The 18,691-nt window shown below is 48.8% G+C and overlaps 1 protein-coding gene across 1 annotated transcript; it reads left to right on the forward strand.

Moving 5' to 3' along the window:
* Positions 1-9,006: 9,006 nt before the first annotated feature.
* GOT1L1 (glutamic-oxaloacetic transaminase 1 like 1) lies at positions 9,007-14,823 on the forward strand. The gene is given in 10 exon segments (XM_064368684.1): positions 9,007-9,296; positions 10,271-10,452; positions 11,418-11,529; positions 11,776-11,885; positions 12,092-12,184; positions 12,279-12,429; positions 13,245-13,410; positions 13,892-14,034; positions 14,631-14,792; positions 14,795-14,823. Coding segments are annotated over 10 exon segments (1,263 nt in total). The 5' UTR covers positions 9,007-9,181.
* The last annotated feature ends 3,868 nt before the right edge of the window (positions 14,824-18,691 follow it).

The raw sequence follows: 18,691 nt of genomic DNA on the forward strand, positions 1-18,691 counted from the left end.
CCATGCTAGAAACCAGTGGTGGATTCCTAAGGTCCCGTGGTCATCAGGAACAGGTTTTGTTCAGTGCCTTATGTGGGGTGTGTGTGTGTGTGTGAGAGAGAGAGAGAGAGAGTGTGTGTGTGTGTGTGTGTAGGCACAAAGGTTGCTTGTGTTGGCCAAATGTCTTGTTATAAAGATATTCTGATGTTTCCCAGCCTTTCCACAACCTTCCCACTCCCCTTCCCTGGCTACCAAAATCTGTATTATCCTCTTAAAGTAAAACTGAAGTTAACAAATTTGAGCCTGTTGATACATTTTTCTCTTATTCCCATTTTTATGAATCTTATCAAGCAGGTTTCCTATGGAAAGACAATTTCTATGGAAATCATTAGATCATTTTGTGGGTTTCTATTTAAACTCCATGAGCCAAGACTGTTGTCCAGGCTGATTTATGGGATACTTTGTAAATCACAGATGTTTTGCGTGCTTGTGATGTAGTACGCAATGCGTTGTCTTGGTTCAGGGGCCCTAGAGTTATAAAATTCCATCTGCCCCCAGGAGGAGCTCGGTGGATTTCCACATATGGGTGTTCCTTGTGAATTGGACCTGGTCTGTGCTGCTCTCTTTTCTCCAGGAGCCCAGGTTTTATTTCTCAGGATGTTTGCATACAAAAGATGACTTTCTCTTTTTTAATTAGAGCAGGGTGAGATCTCTGGTGTCTGAGGTGTGCAGGATTTCTTGGCAAAGACTCAACTTTGTGGCTCTTAGTGGAGGAGGAAGTCTTGCTTGATAAATAAGAGGCCCTCCTCTCGCCATCTCTGGGTATTCTCCCAACATTGCTGGATAAAGTTGGCCTGTCAGTGCTAGGCAGGGGAGAAAGATGATTTTGGAGGAGGGGCCCCCAGTTTATAGACTTGCCCTTGAACGTTGTCCAGAGGCTCATCCTGCTCGAGTCCTGCTGGATGTGTCCATGTGCCAGCTGTCAAACTCCCTTGTAGTGTTTAGACTTGTGCCGGGGCTATGGATTCCATCTGCAGATTGTCAGATGGAATCTGGTCATTTCTCCAGCAACTTGTGGCCAGGTGTCAAGTGGAGGGAGATTTACATCCTTGGATGGGAGCAGGCTGCTTTTGCTAGCATGAGGCCTGAGCACTTGAATTGTGGAAGACAAACAGCTGGCTCTAGAACCCAGAGATGTGACAACTTCCAGGCCTATGAGAACAACAGAACCCCTGGAGCTGCTGGCCTCTCCAGAGTCTGTTAGTTGGAGCTGGGCGTGGGACAGAAATGACAGGGAAGAAAGGGTTGAGCTGGAGGAGAGGAGAGGAGTGAGTTTTTTTATTTTTTATTTTTATTTTTGAGATGGAATTTCACTCTTGTTGCCCAGGCTGGAGTGCAAGGCGTGATCTCGGCTCACCGCAGCCTCCACCTCCCAGGTTCAAGCAATTCTCCTGCCTCAGCCTCCAGAGTAGCTGGGACCACAGGCATGCGCCACCATGCCTGGCTAATTTTGTATTTTTAGTAGAGACGAGGGTTCTCAATGTTGGTCAGGCTGGTCTTGAACTCCCGACCTCAGGCGATCTGCCTGCCTCGGCCTCCCAAAGTGCTGGGATTACAGGCATGAGCCATCAAGCCTAGCCTGAAGAGTGGGTTTTTTCTGAGCTGACCTACCCTTTGCATCAAGTGGAACTGAAGGGAAACAGGTAGAATTTGGGTACAGGAGGATGTGGGGGGCTGACTTTCCCAGACTGTCTTCTGGGGAAAGGAGGTAAGTGCAGGCTTTGGTCCCTGGGCTGTAGTCCTATGCTGGCTGCATCCTCAACCCCTAGAGAGTAGGAGCAGCTCCTCTCCTCTGCATATTTCTGTTGCACCCTACATGGTCCTGGGAGCACAGGGGAAGATGTGGAAATAGCGCTTCTTACTGTTTCCATCCTAAAACAGCCTAGGTCCAGGCCCTTCGAAGGCCTCTTGGCGAAGGTATGTCTACACAGTGTCTGTGTTTGGGTGTCTATCCAGAACAGGGAGGTTCAGCCTCCCATGGCAAGTGCTGCTAATGCTCTCCCCCATGAAATAAACCCTGGGTGTAGTCTGCCTCTGGCCAGTGAGAAGCAGCTGAAGCATAACTTGCAATTTGGTTTAATTTGAGGCCAAGGTGGGCAGATCACTTGAGGTCAGGCATTTGAGACGAGCCTGGCCAACATGACGAAACTCTCTATACTAAAAATACAAAAATTAGCCGAGCATGGTGGTGCGCACCTGTAGTCCCAGCTATTTGGGAGGCTGAGGCAAGGAGAATTGCTTGAACCCTGGAGGAAGTTCAGAGGCTGCAGTGAGCCAAGATCAAACCACTGCACTCCAGCCTGTTTGAAACTCCATCTAAAAAAAAAAAAGGCCGGGCGCAGAGGCTCGTGCCTGTAATCCCAGCACTTTGGGAGGCCGAGGTGGGCGGATCACCTGAGGTCAGGAGTTCAAGACTAGCCTGATCAACATGGAGAATCCTCATCTCTACTAAAATTACAAAAAAGATTAGCCAGGCATGGTGGTGGGCACCTATAGTCCCAGCTACTTGGTAGGCTGAGGCAGGAGAATCATTTGGATTGGTGGGGTGGAGGTTGCAGTGAGCCAAGATTTCGCCACTGCACTCCAGCCTGGGCAATAAGAGCGAAACTCCGCCTCAAAAAAAAAAAAAAAAAATAGTGACAAGGTAAAAGAGAGCCTCATAGAAATCACATAACTTGCGTGTATTGACTCTCACCCTGTCTACCAGACTCCAAGGTCCATTTTCTTTTCTCTACACACCCTGCTAATAAGCAGTTAAGTGACACTGAAACACTCAGCAAGTCACTTAGCCTTTCTATTTCTTTGCCTGTGAATCGACTGGAGATTACATGATAGCTCTACTCAGCTCATGAGGCTGCTTTTGAAGACCCAGTGAGTCACTGCCTGTGAAAGTGGTTTGGAAACTGAAAACTCTCCTCTGGTGTAAAGTGGTGGAATCAGCATCTGAAGCTTTGATGAGTCCCAGGTCTATTACAATTACAGCAGGTATCCCCAACCCCTGGGCCATGGACTGCTACTGGTTTGTGGCTTGTTAGGAACTGGGTCGCACAGCAGGAGGTGAGTGGAGGGGAAGTGAGCTTAATCACCTGAGCTCCGCCTCCTGTCAGATCCACAGCTGCATTAGATTTCCATAGGAGCTTGAACCCTAAAGTGAACTGCACGTGAGAGGGATCTAGGTTGCATGCTCCTTATGAGAATCTAATGCCTGATAATCTGAGGTGGAAGTTTCATCCCAAAATCCTCTCCTCCCCTGTCCATGGAAAAATTGTCTTCCACCAAACCGGTCCCTGCTGTCAAAAAGATCGGAGATCGCGGTGTTATAGGGTCTTACTCTGTCGCCCAGGCTGGAGTTCAGGGGCACAATCACAGCTCACTGGAGCCCCAGCCTCCAGTTCAAGTGATCCTCTCATCTCAGCCTCCCAAGTGACTAGGACTACAGGCATGCACCACTATGCCCAGCTAATTGATTTTATTTTTTGTAGAGGTTGGGTCTCACTATGTTGCCCAGGCTGGCCTTGAACTCCTGGGCTCAAGAGATCCTCCTGCCTTGGCCTCCAAAAGTGCTGGGATTCTGAGTGTGAGCCTGGCCCTGGTTTTGCTCCCTGTATAGTTCTGCTTCTGTTGACAGCCTGGGTCTTGGACCCACTTGTCTTTGGTCATTGTGAGCAAACCCTGCCTGGTCTTTCTTCTGCAAGTTTGTACCCACCTCAGACTGACTCCTTTGGTTTTCTGTCCTGGTCACTATACATCTCCACCTCTGGCTCTGTTTCCATGTTCAGACCCTGTTCTGGCCCGATATTTTGCTCGTGGTCTGGACCACCCCATCAATTGCTGATGGCAGCATTTACAATGAGAACAATGTTAAGAATGGGCCCCACTCACATTCACCAGAAGACTATACAAAGATGTGGGTAATTCCACAAAGCAAACCACACAGGGCTGGGCACAGTGACTCACAGCTGTAATCCCAGGGCTTTGGGAGGCTGAGATAGGAGGATTGCTTGAGGCCAGGAGTTTGAAATCAACCTGGGCAGCACAGAAAGACCCCATCTCTACAAAAAGTTTTAAAGAAATTAGCTGGTTATTGGTGGCATGTGCCTGTAGTCCCAGTTTCTCAGGAGGCTGAGGTAGGAGGATGGCTTGAGCCCAGGAGATTGAGACTGCAGAGAGCTATGATTGCACCACTGCATTTTAGCCTGGGCAACAGAGCAAGACCCTGTCTCTAAAAACACATGCACATACACAAAAACAGAAATAAACTTACATCTTGTTTAAGCCACAGTTACTTTAGCCATTTTTCTTTGCTTTTTTAATAGTAGCTGACCCGAACAAATACACCAGCCGAGGGGTGGGAAAGAAGGTTATACCCTCTTTAGGGTATAGAGGTTATACCTTCTCTGGGCAGAGGCACGGACATCTTCCTGGGTTCTGCAATGAATGTAGTTTAGGTTAATCCAGCTGTAAAGTGGCCTTGCTCTGGTACCTCGCAGGGTACCTCTGATCTATGAGAACTGACATCTCTCTAGAGTCTGAGTTCTTGTTGCACCTATGACCACCAAGTCCATCTCCTCGACATTGATTCTTATGGGGATAATTATCAATAAGTATCCTAGCTTCCCGAGACTGCCAAAACAAATTACTACCACCTCGGTGGATCAAAACAACAGACATGTATTCCCTCACAGTTCTGGAGGCCAGAAGTCGGAAATGAAGGTTTTGGCAAAGGTGGTTCCTCCTGGAGGCTCTGAGGGGAGAATCTGATCCATGCCCCTGATGGCTCCTAGCTTCTGGGGGCTCTGACAGTCCTTGGCATTCCTGGGTTTATAGACATGTCACTCCAATCGCCACCTCTAGCTTCAATTCACGTGGCTTTCCCTGTGTCACTGTGTGTCTTCTCCTTTCTGTCTCTCTTTTTTTTTTTGGTGACAGTCTTGCTCTGTTGCCCAGGCTGGAGTGCAGTGGTGCAATCTCGGTTCACTGCAACCTCCACCTCTTAGGTTCAAGTGATTCTCATGTCTCAGCCTCTCGAGTAGCTAGGATTACAGGCGCATGCCACCACACCCGGCTAATTACTGTATTTTTACTAGATATGGGGTTTCACCATGTTGGCCAAGTTGTCTCGAACTTCCGATCTCAAGTGATCTGCCCTCGGCCTCCCAAAGTGGTTTTTTTTTTAAGTTTTAAAAAAATTTTGAAATGGGGGTCTCACTTTGTCACCCAGGTTGGAGTGCAGTGGTGCAATCCTAGCTTACTGCAGCTTCAATCTCCTAGGCTCATGCAATCCTCCCACTTCAGCCTGCTGAGTAGCTGGGACTACAGGCCCACGCCATCACACCTGACTAATTTTTTTATTTTTCTAGATGGAGGGTCTCACTATGTTGCACAGGCTGGATTTGAACTCCTGACCTCTTGCCTCAGCCTCCCAAACCTCATTGCACTCCAGCCTGGGTAACAAGAGCGAAACTCCGTCTCAAAAAAAGAAAAAAAAAGAAAAAAAGAAAAAAAGAAAAACCAAAAAACTGTCTGGGTGTGGTGGCAGGTCCCTGTAATCCCAGCTACGTGGAAGGCTGAGGTAGGAAAATCCCTTGAATTTGGGAGGCGGGGGTTGCAGTGAGCTGAGATCATGCCACTGTATTCCAGCCTGGGTGATTGTTTAAAAAAAAAAAAGGGCCAGGCGCGATGCACTTTGGGAGGCCGAGGCGGGCGGATCACGAGGTCAAGAGATCAAGACCATCCTGGTCAACATGGTGAAACCCCGTCTCTACTAAAAATACAAAAAAGTAGCTGGGCACGGTGGTGCGTGCCTGTAATCCCAGCTACTCAGGAGGCTGAGGCAGGAGAATTGTCTGAACCCAGGAGGCAGAGGTTGCAGCGAGCCGAGATCGCGCCATTGCACTCCAGCCTGGGTAATAAGAGTGAAACTCCGTCTCAAAAAAAAAAAAAAAAAAAAAAAAAAAAACGATATTGCCAACAACCACAGGAGCTAGGACGAGGACACTGAGCCTCAGGTGAGACCATACCCCTAACCAACATCTTGATTGCAGCCTGGGAGACCCTGAGCAGAAGATCCAGCTAACCCATACCTGACCTTTGGACACGTGGGAACTGTGAGAAAATAAATGTGTTGGCCAGGAGCAGTGGCTCATGCCTGTAATCCCAAGACTTTGGGAGGCCAAGGTGGGCGGATCACAAGGTCAAGAGATCAAGACCATCCTGGCCAACATGATGAAATCCTGTCTCTGCTAAAAACACAAAAATTAGCCGAGTGTGGTGGCGCATGCCTGTAGTTCCAGCTACCCGGGAGCTTGAGGCAGGAGAATTGCTTGAACCCAGGAGGCGGAGGTTGCAGTGAGCCAATACTGCACCACTGCATTCCAGCCTGGCAACAGAGTGAGACTCCGTTTCAAAAAAGAAGAAAGAAAGAAAATAAATGTGTTCTTCTAAGCTGCTGAGTTTGTGGTAATTTGTCACACACAGCAGAAAATGAACACACACTTACTGTACTACACGATTCTGCCTGAGGCTGCTCTTTCTAGCAGCCCTTCTCTGACAGTGCTTTTTTCTCCCGTTTTTTTTTTTTTTTTTTTTTTTGACAGATTCTTGCTCTGTTGCCCAAGCTGGAGTGCAGTGGTGCAATCACAGCGCATTGAAGCCTCAACCTCCCAGGCTCAAGTGATCCTCCCACCTCAGCCTCTCAAATAGCTGGGACTATATGCACACACCACCACTCCTGGCTAATTTTTTTGTAATTTTTGTAGAGATGGGGTCTGACTATGTTGCCTACGCTGGTCTCAAATTCCTGGGCTCAAGCAATCCTCCCGCCTCAGCCTCCCAAAGCACTGGGATTATAAGCATTAGCCACTGCATATGGCCAGGCAGTGTTTTCAAAGGTGCCTCTTCAACTGAAGACACGCTGGGATGACAAGCTCAGGAAGATCCCCTTGCAATGATCTGCCGCTGTCTTTGAAGCCCTCCTCTTAGTCAGTTTCATGTTGCTCTAAAGCCATACCTGAGGCTGGGCAATTTATAAAGAAAAGAGGCTAATATAACTCACATTTCTGCAGGCTTAGAAGTTTAAGGGCATGGCCCTGGCTACTGGCGAAGAGTTTTTGTGTTGTGCCACATGGCAGAGAAGTTCAAAGAAGTGGATATGCAGGAAGAAGGGAAAACCTGAGGGGAGTCCTGGCTTTATAACATCCCACTCTGTCGGGAACTCACCCACTCCTGCAAGAACTAATTCAGTCTCATGAGAGTCAGAATTCACTCACTCTTGCCAACAACAGCACCAAGCCATTCAGGAGGGATCCACCCCATGACCCAATCACCTCCCACGAGGCGCCCCCTCCCAATGCTGCCATATTGGGGATCAAATTTCAACATGAGTTTGGGTGAGAATAAACAATATTAAAACCCTGGCAGGCTTATCTGGGACTCTTGCTTCCATGTCCCAGGAACAGGATCGCTGCATGTCCGTCGTTTGCTCCTGAGCGAACAACCAATGATCCCAAGATTCCTTGGTCCATATACACCTTTTAAGTAATTTAAGGCCAGGAGCAGTGGTGCATGCCAGTAATCCTAGTGTTCTGGGAGACTGAGATGGGAGGATTGCTTGAGACCAGGAGTTTGAGACCAGCCTGGGCAACATACTAAGACCAAGTCTCTACAATAGATAGAAAAATTAGGCAGGCACGGTGGTGTGTGCCTTTAGTGGAAGCTTCTAGGGAGGCTGAGGTAGGAGGATTATTTGAGCCTGGGAGGTCAAGGCTGCAGTGAGCTGTGATACAGACACTGCACTCCAGCCTGGGTGACAGAGCAAGGCCCTGTCTGAAAGAAAGAAAGAAAGAAAGAAAAGAATAGAAAGAAAAAGAAAGTAAGAAATTGAGGAGCTAGAGGTTCAGAACTCATTTATCAGTTTCATTTCTGAGTTGCCAGTGAGGAGCTACACTATGGTTCCCAAAATCTCTTGATCAGGAAATGAGATGAAACATGGCTTCGGCTGTGGATATTCCAGGAAGGGAGTGGGACAGGCCACTTCTTCCCAGAGGAGAGGAATGGGAATGGGAGAGCTCTGCTCCAGTCGGCGCCACCCACGCGGTCTCTGGTTTCTCTTCCAATCATGGATCACGTGACCAAGCCTGTCCTTCTTGGGCCTCCCCTTGGGCCTGAGTCTGAATCTAATTGACGCTGGAACACTCTCCCAGAGCGACAAGGAGAGGTACAGGAGGAATAAGATAGTTGCTTTTCTAGTGGAGAAATTCCTACCTTTTTTTTTTTTTGAGAGAGCGTTTCACTCTGTTGTCCAGGCTGGAGTGTAGTGATGCAATCTCGGCTCACTGCAACCTCTGCCTCCTGGGTTCAAGTGATTCTCCTGCCTCAGCCTCCCAAGTACCTGGGATTGCAGGTGCCCACCACCATGCCCAGCTAATTTTTGTATTTTTAGTAGAGATGGGGTTTCACCATGTTGGCCAGGCTGGTCTTGACCTCAGATGATCCACCCGCCTCGGCCTCCCAAAGTGCTGGGATTACAGGCGTGAGCCACCATGCCTGGCCTAATTTTTGTATTTTGGTAGAGACAGGAAGTGCCTGTAATCCTAGCAGATGAGGGGGCTGAAGTGGGAGGATGGCTTAAGGTCAGGAGTTTGAGACCAGCCTGGGCAACATAGCAAGATCCTACCTCTGCAAAAAATTAAAAAAAAATAAGGGCTGCAGAGATTCTATTGTATGGATATCATTATTAATTTAAACATTCCTTCAGTAATTGGCATTTGGTTTATTTGTTTTAATTTGTATAAATGTGTGGAGTACTAAGGTAATTTTGTTAGATGCGTACATAGCATAGTGCTGACGTCAGGGCTTTTAGGGTATCCATAAAATTCCAGGAGATTGTTATCCTGCCCTGGCCGCTCTCTCAGGGTATTCTCCTCAAGTACCCTGGAATGTTCCCCTGGCCCCTGTGGATTGCCACGACAAACACCATGAGGTTCTGTTGCCCTGGCAACCAGTTGTCCAGCGCCTCTGCACTGGAGCTGCCAAGGTGCCAGGAAGAGGCAGGACCGCCCGGCCCAGCCTTGGAGGAAGACTTCTGGGTAGAAGCGGCACACAGGAGCAGAGACACAGTCTTGGCTCCAGTTTCATCTCAGTTATGCCCACCCTTTCCGTGTTCATGGATGTGCCCCTCGTCCACAAGCTAGAGGGCAGCTTGTTAAAGGCCTACAAACAAGATGATTACCCCAACAAGATATTCCTCGCCTATAAAGGTAGATGCCTAGCAGTTCCGGAGTATAAGACTTAAGTGATGGTAACTGCCTCTCGAGGACAGTGTTCCCTGCTTCAGTGGGAGGGGTGCGGCCCAAGCTTCTGTGGGAGGAGAGATCTTTCCTCGTTAACAGAATTGCCCAGTGGGGAAAAGCGCAGAGAAGGTCCCACGTCATTCCATGCTCTCTGCCCTTCTGTGGGAGCTTCTAGCAGTTTGGTGAGAGCTATGACCTCTCCCACAACTCTATGCTTGGGAGCCTGCATGGCCATCCCACACTTCTTCAGCCTCTCCTCTTACCTTCTCTCTCTCTCTTTCTATTCTTGAACCAAGAACGGTTCCCCAAATTGAGCCTTATGATATGCAACTGGGTCTCCCCACTGTGAAAGTCAGGGTTACCTTTATTTAGCTTCATCTATCTATAACTCTCATTTTGCATTGTTTTTTTGAAGATGGGGCCTCACTCTGTTGCCCAGTCTAGAGCACAGTGGCAAGATCTCAGCTTACTGCCACTTTTGCCTCCTGAGCTCAAACCATCCTCCTGCCTCAGCCTCTTGACCAGCTGGGACGACAGACGCTGGCCACCAGGTCTGGCTGTTTTGTGTTTTTGTGTAGAGGCAGGGTTTTATCACGTTGGCAAGGCTCGTCTCGAACTCCTGAACTCAAGTGATCCACCCACCTTGGCCTCCCAAAGTGCTGGGATTACAGGCCTGAGCCACCCATCCCGGCCTTGTATAATTTTTAACCTTTAAAATGGCATGGGTTTCAGTTGTCTTTTAAAAAAATAATAATAATACACATTTACTAACAGCACATTGTTTTTATCAAGGAGAAAAGAAAAGGGAAAGTTTTCTTTTCACAGGGACCTTCCCAATGCCCCAAGGAGTCCAGGGCAGACTTGTTTTCGGGCTGTCTGCAGAGCTCAGCCCCCGGGCCCAAATCGAGCGCCTGACGCTCCCTCTGCGGTTTTCCTCACAGTCTGCATGACAAATGAAGGCCATCCCTGGGTTTCTCTCGTGGTGCAGAAGGCCCGACTTCAGATTTCACAGGATCCCTCCCTGAATTATGAGTACTTGCCCACAGTGGGCATGAAATCCTTCATCCAGGCCTCTCTGGAGCTCCTCTTTGGAAAGCACAGCCAAGCCATCGTGGAGAACAGGGTGAGAAGCGGGCCCTTCCCAACTCATCCTGACACAGAGAGTGGGGTTCTGGGCCTGCACAACCTTAAACCCAAAAGGGACCTTGGAGGGCCCCCTGGTATGGATAAGGGGGACACCTGAGGTGCAGAGAGTCCACAGCTTTAGCCGTCAAAGGGTAGAGTAAGGATCAGAATCCCAATCCAGTGGTATTCCCACCTGCTCATACTGCTGATTTGAAAGCTCTTTCAAGACAGAAATGATCTGAACAGGAGGTGGTGTTAGTATTCCCATTACTGTTTCATTTTTTAATTTATTATATACATTTTTTGAGACAAAGTCTCACTCTGTCATCCAGGCTAGAGTGCAGTGGTACGATCTTGGCTCACTGCAACCTTCACCCCCCAGGTTCAAGCGATTCTCATGTACGCTGAGTAGCTGGAGTCACAGGCGTGCGCCACCACGCCTGGCTAATTTTTGTGTTTTTATTAGAGACAGGGTTTCACCATGTTGGCCAGGCTGCTCTCAAACTCCTGGCCTCAGGGGATCTGCCTGCCTCGGCCTCCCAAAGTGCTGGGATTACAGGCATGAGCCACCACGCCCAGCCTCCATTACTGTTTTAGAGAGTTATTTCTGTTTATTTCTATTTGTGTATTTATTTATGTATTTATTTATTTTATTTTTTGAGACAGAGTCTCACTCTGTGGCCCAGGCTGGAGTGCAGTGGCCTGATCTCGGCTCACTGCAGCCTCCGCCTCCTGGGTTCAGGTGATTCTCTTGCCTCAGCTTCTTGAGTAGCTGGGAATACAGGCGCCTGTCACCATATCCAGCTAATTTTTGTATTTTTAGTAATGACAGGGACCAGATTGGTCTCGAATTCCTGACCTCAGGTGATCCACCCTCTTCGGCCTCCCAAAGTGCTGGGATTACAGGTGTGAGTCACCGCGCCCACCGCGCCCGGCCTATTTCTGTCTATTTCTTGCTGGCAGGTAGGGGGTGTACACACTGTTGGTGACAGTGGTGCCTTCCAGCTTGGGGTCCAGTTTCTCAGAGCTTGGCATAAGGATGCTCGTACAGTTTACATCATCTCTTCTCAAAAAGGTGAGTCTTACCCAAGATGAGGGCGACAGCAAATCCCCATCCCCTGTTCCTAATCCTCACCCAATTGCTGTCCTCACTGTTATCCCTCATTCTCTGTCGCGAGCAAAATGGCGGACAAGCCAAGCTATTTATGTCCTTTTCCTGTTAATGTCCCACCTTCAGCCAGTGACTCTCAGCCCCACACTCCAGTACCTCTGTCTCCATCTGTTTCCCATGTACCAGCTGGTGGGGGCTGTGTTCCCACAGAACTGCATGGACTCATCTTCCAGGACATGGGCTTTACAGTTTATGAATACTCCATCTGGGACCCGAAGAAGCTATGCATGGACCCCAACATACTCCTCAATGCGGTGGAGGTAGAGAAACTCCTCCCCAGATCTGACTTACAGCCTAAGGTTCCTTTCCTCCCCATACCCCTTAAATCATCCAAGCCCTTTTCCAGGTTTGAATTTGCCTGGCTCTTCAATGGTAACTAACATGGAGGAGCACTTTATCCTCAAATGCCCTGGGGCCGCCACTCCTGGGTAGGGGAAGTACCTGATGAGACCATCTCTACCTGCAGCAGATCCCACGTGGTTGCGTCCTTGTGATTGGGAACATTATCGACTGCAAGTTGACACCAAGTGAGTGGGCAAAGTTGATGTCCATGATAAAGGTAAACCCAATCTCCAGCCTGACCTTCCTGTCTTGTAATCTCTGCTCTCTCCTCCATCCGACTCATTCTTTCTTTGTTCTCCTTTCTCCTACAGAGCAAGCAGATATTCCCATTTTTTGATATTCCCTGTCAAGGTTTATACACCAGTGACTTGGAAGAAGATACAAGAATCTTACAATACTTTGTGTCTCAAGGCGTTGAGTTCTTCTGCAGCCAGTCTCTGTCCAAGAATTTTGGCATTTATGGTATGGTACAGGCAGAAGGAGAGGGGAGGGTCTGTCGTGAAATGGCGCTGAGTTCACGGCACAGTGATGTTTTCCACATCTCATCCTCTGGAGGGAGCCACAGACTGCAGGGAGAGCACGTGTGGAGGCAGAAGTGGGGAGCACTGAGCTAGAATTTGCTTCTGTTACTACATCTGGCCACAGACCCAGCTCAGCATAGATCATTTCACCCTCAGGACTTTGTTTCCTCAACTATGAGATGAGAGGGCGGGGCTGGCATGGTGGTTGACACCTGTAATCCCAGTCCACACCTCCCAATCCCTCCTTTGGGAGGTCGAGATTGGGTGATCACTTGAGGTTGGGAATTTAAGACCAGCCTGGGCAACACAGTGAGACCCTGTCTCTACAAACAATTAAAAAAATTAGCCGAGCATGGTGGTACACACCAGTAGTCCTAGCTACCCGGGAGGCTGAGGCAAGAGGTTCACTTAAGCCCAGGAGGTTGAGGTTGCAGTGAGCTGATTCCACCATTGTGCTCTAGCCTGGGCAACAGAGAGATAGTCACTTAGAAAACAACAAGAATAACAAAAATAAAAATAAAGAAAATAGAACTTAGTGATCTTTCAAGTTCCTTCCTCCTTTAACACTCTGACTTATGGATACTTTTGCTGGAAGGAGAGCCTCTGGCAACTTCCAGGAGCCTGAATACCATCCTGGCTGGGCTGCGATCAGGGCCTCATGGTTCAACCTTTTCTTCTACAAGGTTAGAGGTTGAGGTCTAGGCGAAGGCCTTGGGAGTGGAGGAAGGGGCTGAGGCTGTCTTCTCAACACTGCAGATGAAGGAGTGGGGATCCTAGTGGTGGTGGCAGTCAACAACCAGCAGCTGCTGTGCGTCCTCTCCCAGCTGATGAGATTAGCCCAGGCCCTGTGGCTAAACCCTCCCAACACGGGTGCACGGATCATCACCTCCATCCTCTGCAACCCGGCTCTGCTGGGAGAATGGTAAGGGTGAGGGCTGGAGCAGGAAGGGATAAGAGAGGCCCTGGGTGCCTGCAGACATGCTGATCCCCAGATTCAGCAGGGTGCTTCTCTCTTGCGGCCTCTTTGCTCCATCCATTCATCAGCATTTACTGAGGACCTGATGTGTACCAATGGCAGTGGCTATGCCAAGGGTTGCCTTAGGGGACAGAGTGATAGGACATTCATTTTGTACCCAGGCCAATGAGTTATCTGAACTCTTCCAGATTGCTCGGGGACATTAGACAGCATCGGGGGCTTGCAACTCTGGCAAAATCTGCCTGGGGGCCTCCTTGGCTTGCTTAAGTTAATACGGGATCAAACCTCCCTCCCACTCTTAGCCATCCCAGAGCCTCAGGCACTCCGCTGGGGGCCTTTGAAGGTAAGAAGAGTGGACTGGCAATAACGGAGGTTTGAGAGCAAGGGGGACCTCACACCCTTCTTTCTCATTGTCCTTTCTTGGTAGGAAGCAGAGTCTAAAAGAAGTTGTAGAGAAAGCCACGCTAACTAAGGAAAAAGTGAAGGAGAAGCTCCGGCTCCTGGGAACCCCTGGCTCCTGGGGTCACATCACTGAGCAGAGTGGAACCCATGGCTATCTTGGACTCAGCTGTAAGGGTCTAGGGAGTGGGTGTCCCCCTTTCTGAACTTTGGCCTGTATTTGAGCATTAAAGTTCACTGAGTAGGTGACCAGTTCCTAGCTTCACTCCAGATTTTGATTCTGTCCTCTGGAAAATGGGCTGCTTTAAAGACGCTTCTGGACCCTCAGAAGTAACGACACTCCCTGTCCTTCATGAACCAGCCTGGGTGCTGGACGAGGTGGCTCACACCTGTAATCCCAGCACTTTGGGAGCTGAGGCAGGTGGATCACCTGAGGTCAGGAGTTTGAGACCAGCCTGGCCAACATGGTGGAACCCTATCTCTACTTAAAAAAAAAAAATACAAAAATTAGCAGAGCATGGTGGCACATCCTGTAATCCCAGCTACTTGGGAGGCTGAGGCAGGAGAATCACTTGAACCCAGGAGGCGGAGTTGCAGTGAGCCAAGATCACACCATTGCACTCCAGCCTGGGCAACAAGAGTGAAACTCCACCTCAAAAATAATAAAGAAAGAAAGAAAGAAAGAAAGAAAGAAAATAAACCAGCCTGGGCTAGAGGGTAATTTGAGATGGCCAGTGTCAGGATCTGAGACCCTGCCATGACTGCAGTCCAGCAGGTGGAATACCTGGTCAGGAAGAAGCACATCTACATCCCCAGGAACAGTCAGATTAACTTCAGCTGTGTCAATGCCAACAACATACATTACATCACTGAGAGCATCAATGAGGCGGTCCTCTTCACAGAAGGTTCAGAGAAGTGCCTTCCAAAGGAAACAAACCCCTGATTGGAATAAAACTTTAGTCTTTGCGAAAATCTTGTGCTGATTATTTATTGCTACAATTCATTTTTTAAAAACACTTTATTCGTTTATTTATGAAGCAATGGTCTGGCCTCAGTGAAGGGGGTGGGGAGCAAGAAAGAGAGAGAGAGAGAGAGGCCCAGAGGGAAGGGTCATTGGCCATCTCATATTAATTGAGCACCTACTACATTAAGGCCCTGAGCTGGCTGTGAAAGGGAGTGCGAAAAACAGGTATGATCCAGTCTATTTTCTCCAGACACTTAGAGTCTAGTTGAGGGGACAAGCCTAACTCACATAAAACACTTAAGTAACATTTTAAGGCTGAATGTAATAGAAGTCACAGTAGATTATATAAACTGAAAATGTGTCAGGAATTTAGAAAAGAAAGACTTCAAAGTGGGCCAGAACAGATGGGAGCATCTCATGAGGAGGTAGGACTTGGTTGGGATATTGATAGATAGATGAATGGATTGGATGCGTAACAACTAATGGAAGCTGGAAGGATATCCTAGGTCAATAACAACCTGAGCAAGTGTCACTGACATGATAAGAAATAAATGTTTATGGGCATCTACTAATCCGTGGGACTCTGCAACCCCCCAGGATACCGACAGGTATATGACACAGCTGATACCCTCCACTCTTGGGGAGACACTATACAGTTGAAAGGAAAACTTATTTTTCTCTCTCCTCCACTGTGATTCTCAATTCTGACACCAGATTGTGTAGGGTTTTCCCCATACAATTAATTCAATCCTCTGGTGGACATCAGTTGGGTGTCTTACAATTCAATAGATAGATTAGATTCTTTTTTTTTTTTTTCTTGAGACGGAGTCTTGCTCTGTTGCCCAGGCTGGAGTGCAGTGGCACAATCTTGGCTCACTGCAACCACGGCCTACCAGGTTCAAGCGATTCTCCTGCTTCAGCCTCTCAAGTAGCTGGGACTACGGGCATGTGTCACCATGCCCGGCTAATTTTTGTATTTTTAGTAGAGATGGGGTTTTGCCATGTTGGCCAGGTTGGTCTCAAACTCCTGATCTCAGGTGATCCACCCGCCTTGTCCTCCCAAAGTTCTGGGATTGCAGGCGTCAGCCACTGTGCCCAGCCCAATTCAGTAGATTCTGATACTATCTACCTGGAGTTGGCATCAAATTCCAGAGGTTCAGGAATTTCTGCAAGACTGCACCCCACTTCAGATGCCAGTCACATATCCAGTGGTGACTTCGGCATCTGCTGTAAATTGGGGGTTTCTACAACTCCTTCCTGGGGTTTGATAACTTTCTAGAACAATTCACATACCTCAGGAAAATAGTTTACTTACGAGATTATCAGTTTGTTATAAAAGGATACAACTCAAGAACAGCCAGATGGAAGGCATGCACAGGGAAAAGGGTGAGGAAAGGGGCATGGAGCGTCCATGGTCTCTCTGGGTTCCCCCTCCCAGCCCCTCCATGTGTTCACTAACCTGCAAGCTCTCCAAAACCCTATAGTTAGGGGTTTTTATGAAGGATGCATTGCGTAGGCATGATTGACTAAAACTTTGGCCATTGTTGATTAACTCAACCTCCATTCAGTCCCTCTCCTCTTCCCAGAGGTCAGGGGTGGAGCTAAAAGGTCCAACCCTCCGATCACATTGTTGGCCCCTCCCACAACCAGCCCATCATCCTGTGGGCTTTCCAACAATGACCTTAACATAAACTCAGCTGTGGTTGAAGAGGTCTCCTTGGGAATAACAAAGAGTGCTCCTTTCACTATACACCTCTCATCACTTTGGAAATTCCAAGGTTTTTATTTGTGTGTGTGTGTGTGTGTGTGTGTGTGTGTGTGTTTTTTGATGGAGATTTGCTCTTGTTGCCCAAGAATGCAGTGCAGTGGTGAGATCTTGGCTCAGTGCAACCGCCACCTCCCGGATTCAAGTGATTCTCCTGCTTCAGTCTACCAAGTAGCTAGGATTACAGGCATGTACCACCATGGTGGTACATGTATACATGTATACATATATATATACAAACACATCTATCTATCTATCTATATATATATATATATTTTTTTTACTGGAAATGGGGTTTCACCGTGTTGGCAGGCTGGTCTCGAACTCCTGACCTCAAGTGATCCACCAACCTTGGTCTCCCAAAGTGCTGGGATTACAAACGTGAGCCACTGCATCTGGTATCCAAGGGTTTTTAGGAGTTCTGTGCCAGGAACTGGACAGAGACCATGTCTATTTCTTATCATAATTCACAATGCCACAATGATTTAAAAAAAGTATATAACAATAAAAGGTGACATGTAATACGTGCCTAATGAGTGTTTCTGTAAAGGGTTAGCCCAGGGGGACGTGGTTACCCAAACCCTGCATATTCCAAGGGTCTTCAGGACTGGCGCTCACTGGTTCCTGGGGTATGCATCCAGGCCCTTGAGTGTCCTACCCGATGAGAGTGTCTCTGTGGCCCGAGACCTTGGGATGCATCATATTAGTTTGACTTCTTGGGGCTGGAGACTGAGTTGCTAAGGAATGTTATATGGGTACTGCATGACTATGTAATTGATCCCCAATGAAAACTCTGGACACCAAGGCTTAGGGGGGCCTTCCCTGGTTGGCAGCACTTCACGTGTTGTCACACACTGCTGCTGAGGGAATTAAGCACTGCCCAACCAAGGTCACACAGCTGGCAAGAGGCACAGGTGGCATCCATGTGCTTGGCGCCCTGACCCCTGCTATGGAACTGCCTTCCCCATCCAGGCGGCCCCCCAGTACCCCTTCATTTCCGTCTCTAGGGGACAGGCTTTACCCTGAGGAAATGTTATATCACCCAGGGCAGGGCCCCAAGGAAGCCAAGAGCTCTCGGAGTTGGGGCGTTCTAGGATTAGCCCACTGGACCACCTTGCCCAGAGCAAAGAGCGGTGGAACTGCGTATCCACCAGCAGTGTCCTCAGTGAGGGAAAAATCTTGCCCACAGCGGGGCTGGCACAACCCAGGAAATGAAGGAACAGGCAGGAGGGAGGGGCAGGTCCACAGCCTTTCTTACTTGGAAGAATCCCTATGAAAGGACAAGCCGGTGGGGCACGGTTGCTCATGCCTGTAATCCCAGCACTTGGGGAGGTCGAGGCAGGTTGATCACCTGAGGTCAGGAGTTCAAGACCAGCCTGGCCAACATGGCAAAACCCCATTTCTACTAAAAAAAAAAAAAAAAAAAAAAATAGACGGGCTTGGTGGAGCAGCTACTCGGGAGGCTGAGGCAGGAGAATCGCTTGAACTTGGGAGGCGGAGGTTGCAGTGAGCTGAGATAGTGCCACTGCACTCTAGCCTGGGTGACAGAGCAACTCTGTCTCAAAAAAAAAAAAAGTGTCTGGCAGTTCTGGGGTTCTCTCCATTAGGCACGCTGGGATTCCAGAAGGTTCCAGAGGATGCTGGGGACTTGCGTCCCAGTTGGGCACTCGAGCCCAGCAGTTTGTGGGTGCAGCACTGGCCTTCCGCAGCGTTCTTGGGCTGGTGAGGTCTTCACTCCCTAAACACTCCCTTAGACAGCTCCCTAAGTCAGCTGTCTTTGCTCACACAGGGCCTGGCACTCAGAACAATAAATATAGCGCCCTGAGTTGGGGTGGGCCTCCCACGGCTGCCTGGGCCATCCCCTCTTTGAGACACATTCAGCACATCACGGAGTTCCTGCAAAACTGATCCCACGCCACAGCACTGAAGCTGTCATGGGGACATGCAGAAGTAGATTTACGCCATACGGGAAATGGAGTAAATCTCCACTAGACCGCCCTGGTCCACCAGTGGCCTCATTTTCCTCCTCTTCCTCTTGTTTGTTGCTGTTACAACCTCTCGAATCTCTTAAGGGCCTTGAGCAGATCAGCTCAGACCCC

The sequence above is a fragment of the Aotus nancymaae genome, unplaced genomic scaffold (assembly GCF_030222135.1).
Source record: "Aotus nancymaae isolate 86718 unplaced genomic scaffold, 86718_ANA_hifiasm-v0.15.2.pri h1tg000079l, whole genome shotgun sequence".
Taxonomy (NCBI): Eukaryota; Metazoa; Chordata; class Mammalia; order Primates; family Aotidae; genus Aotus; species Aotus nancymaae.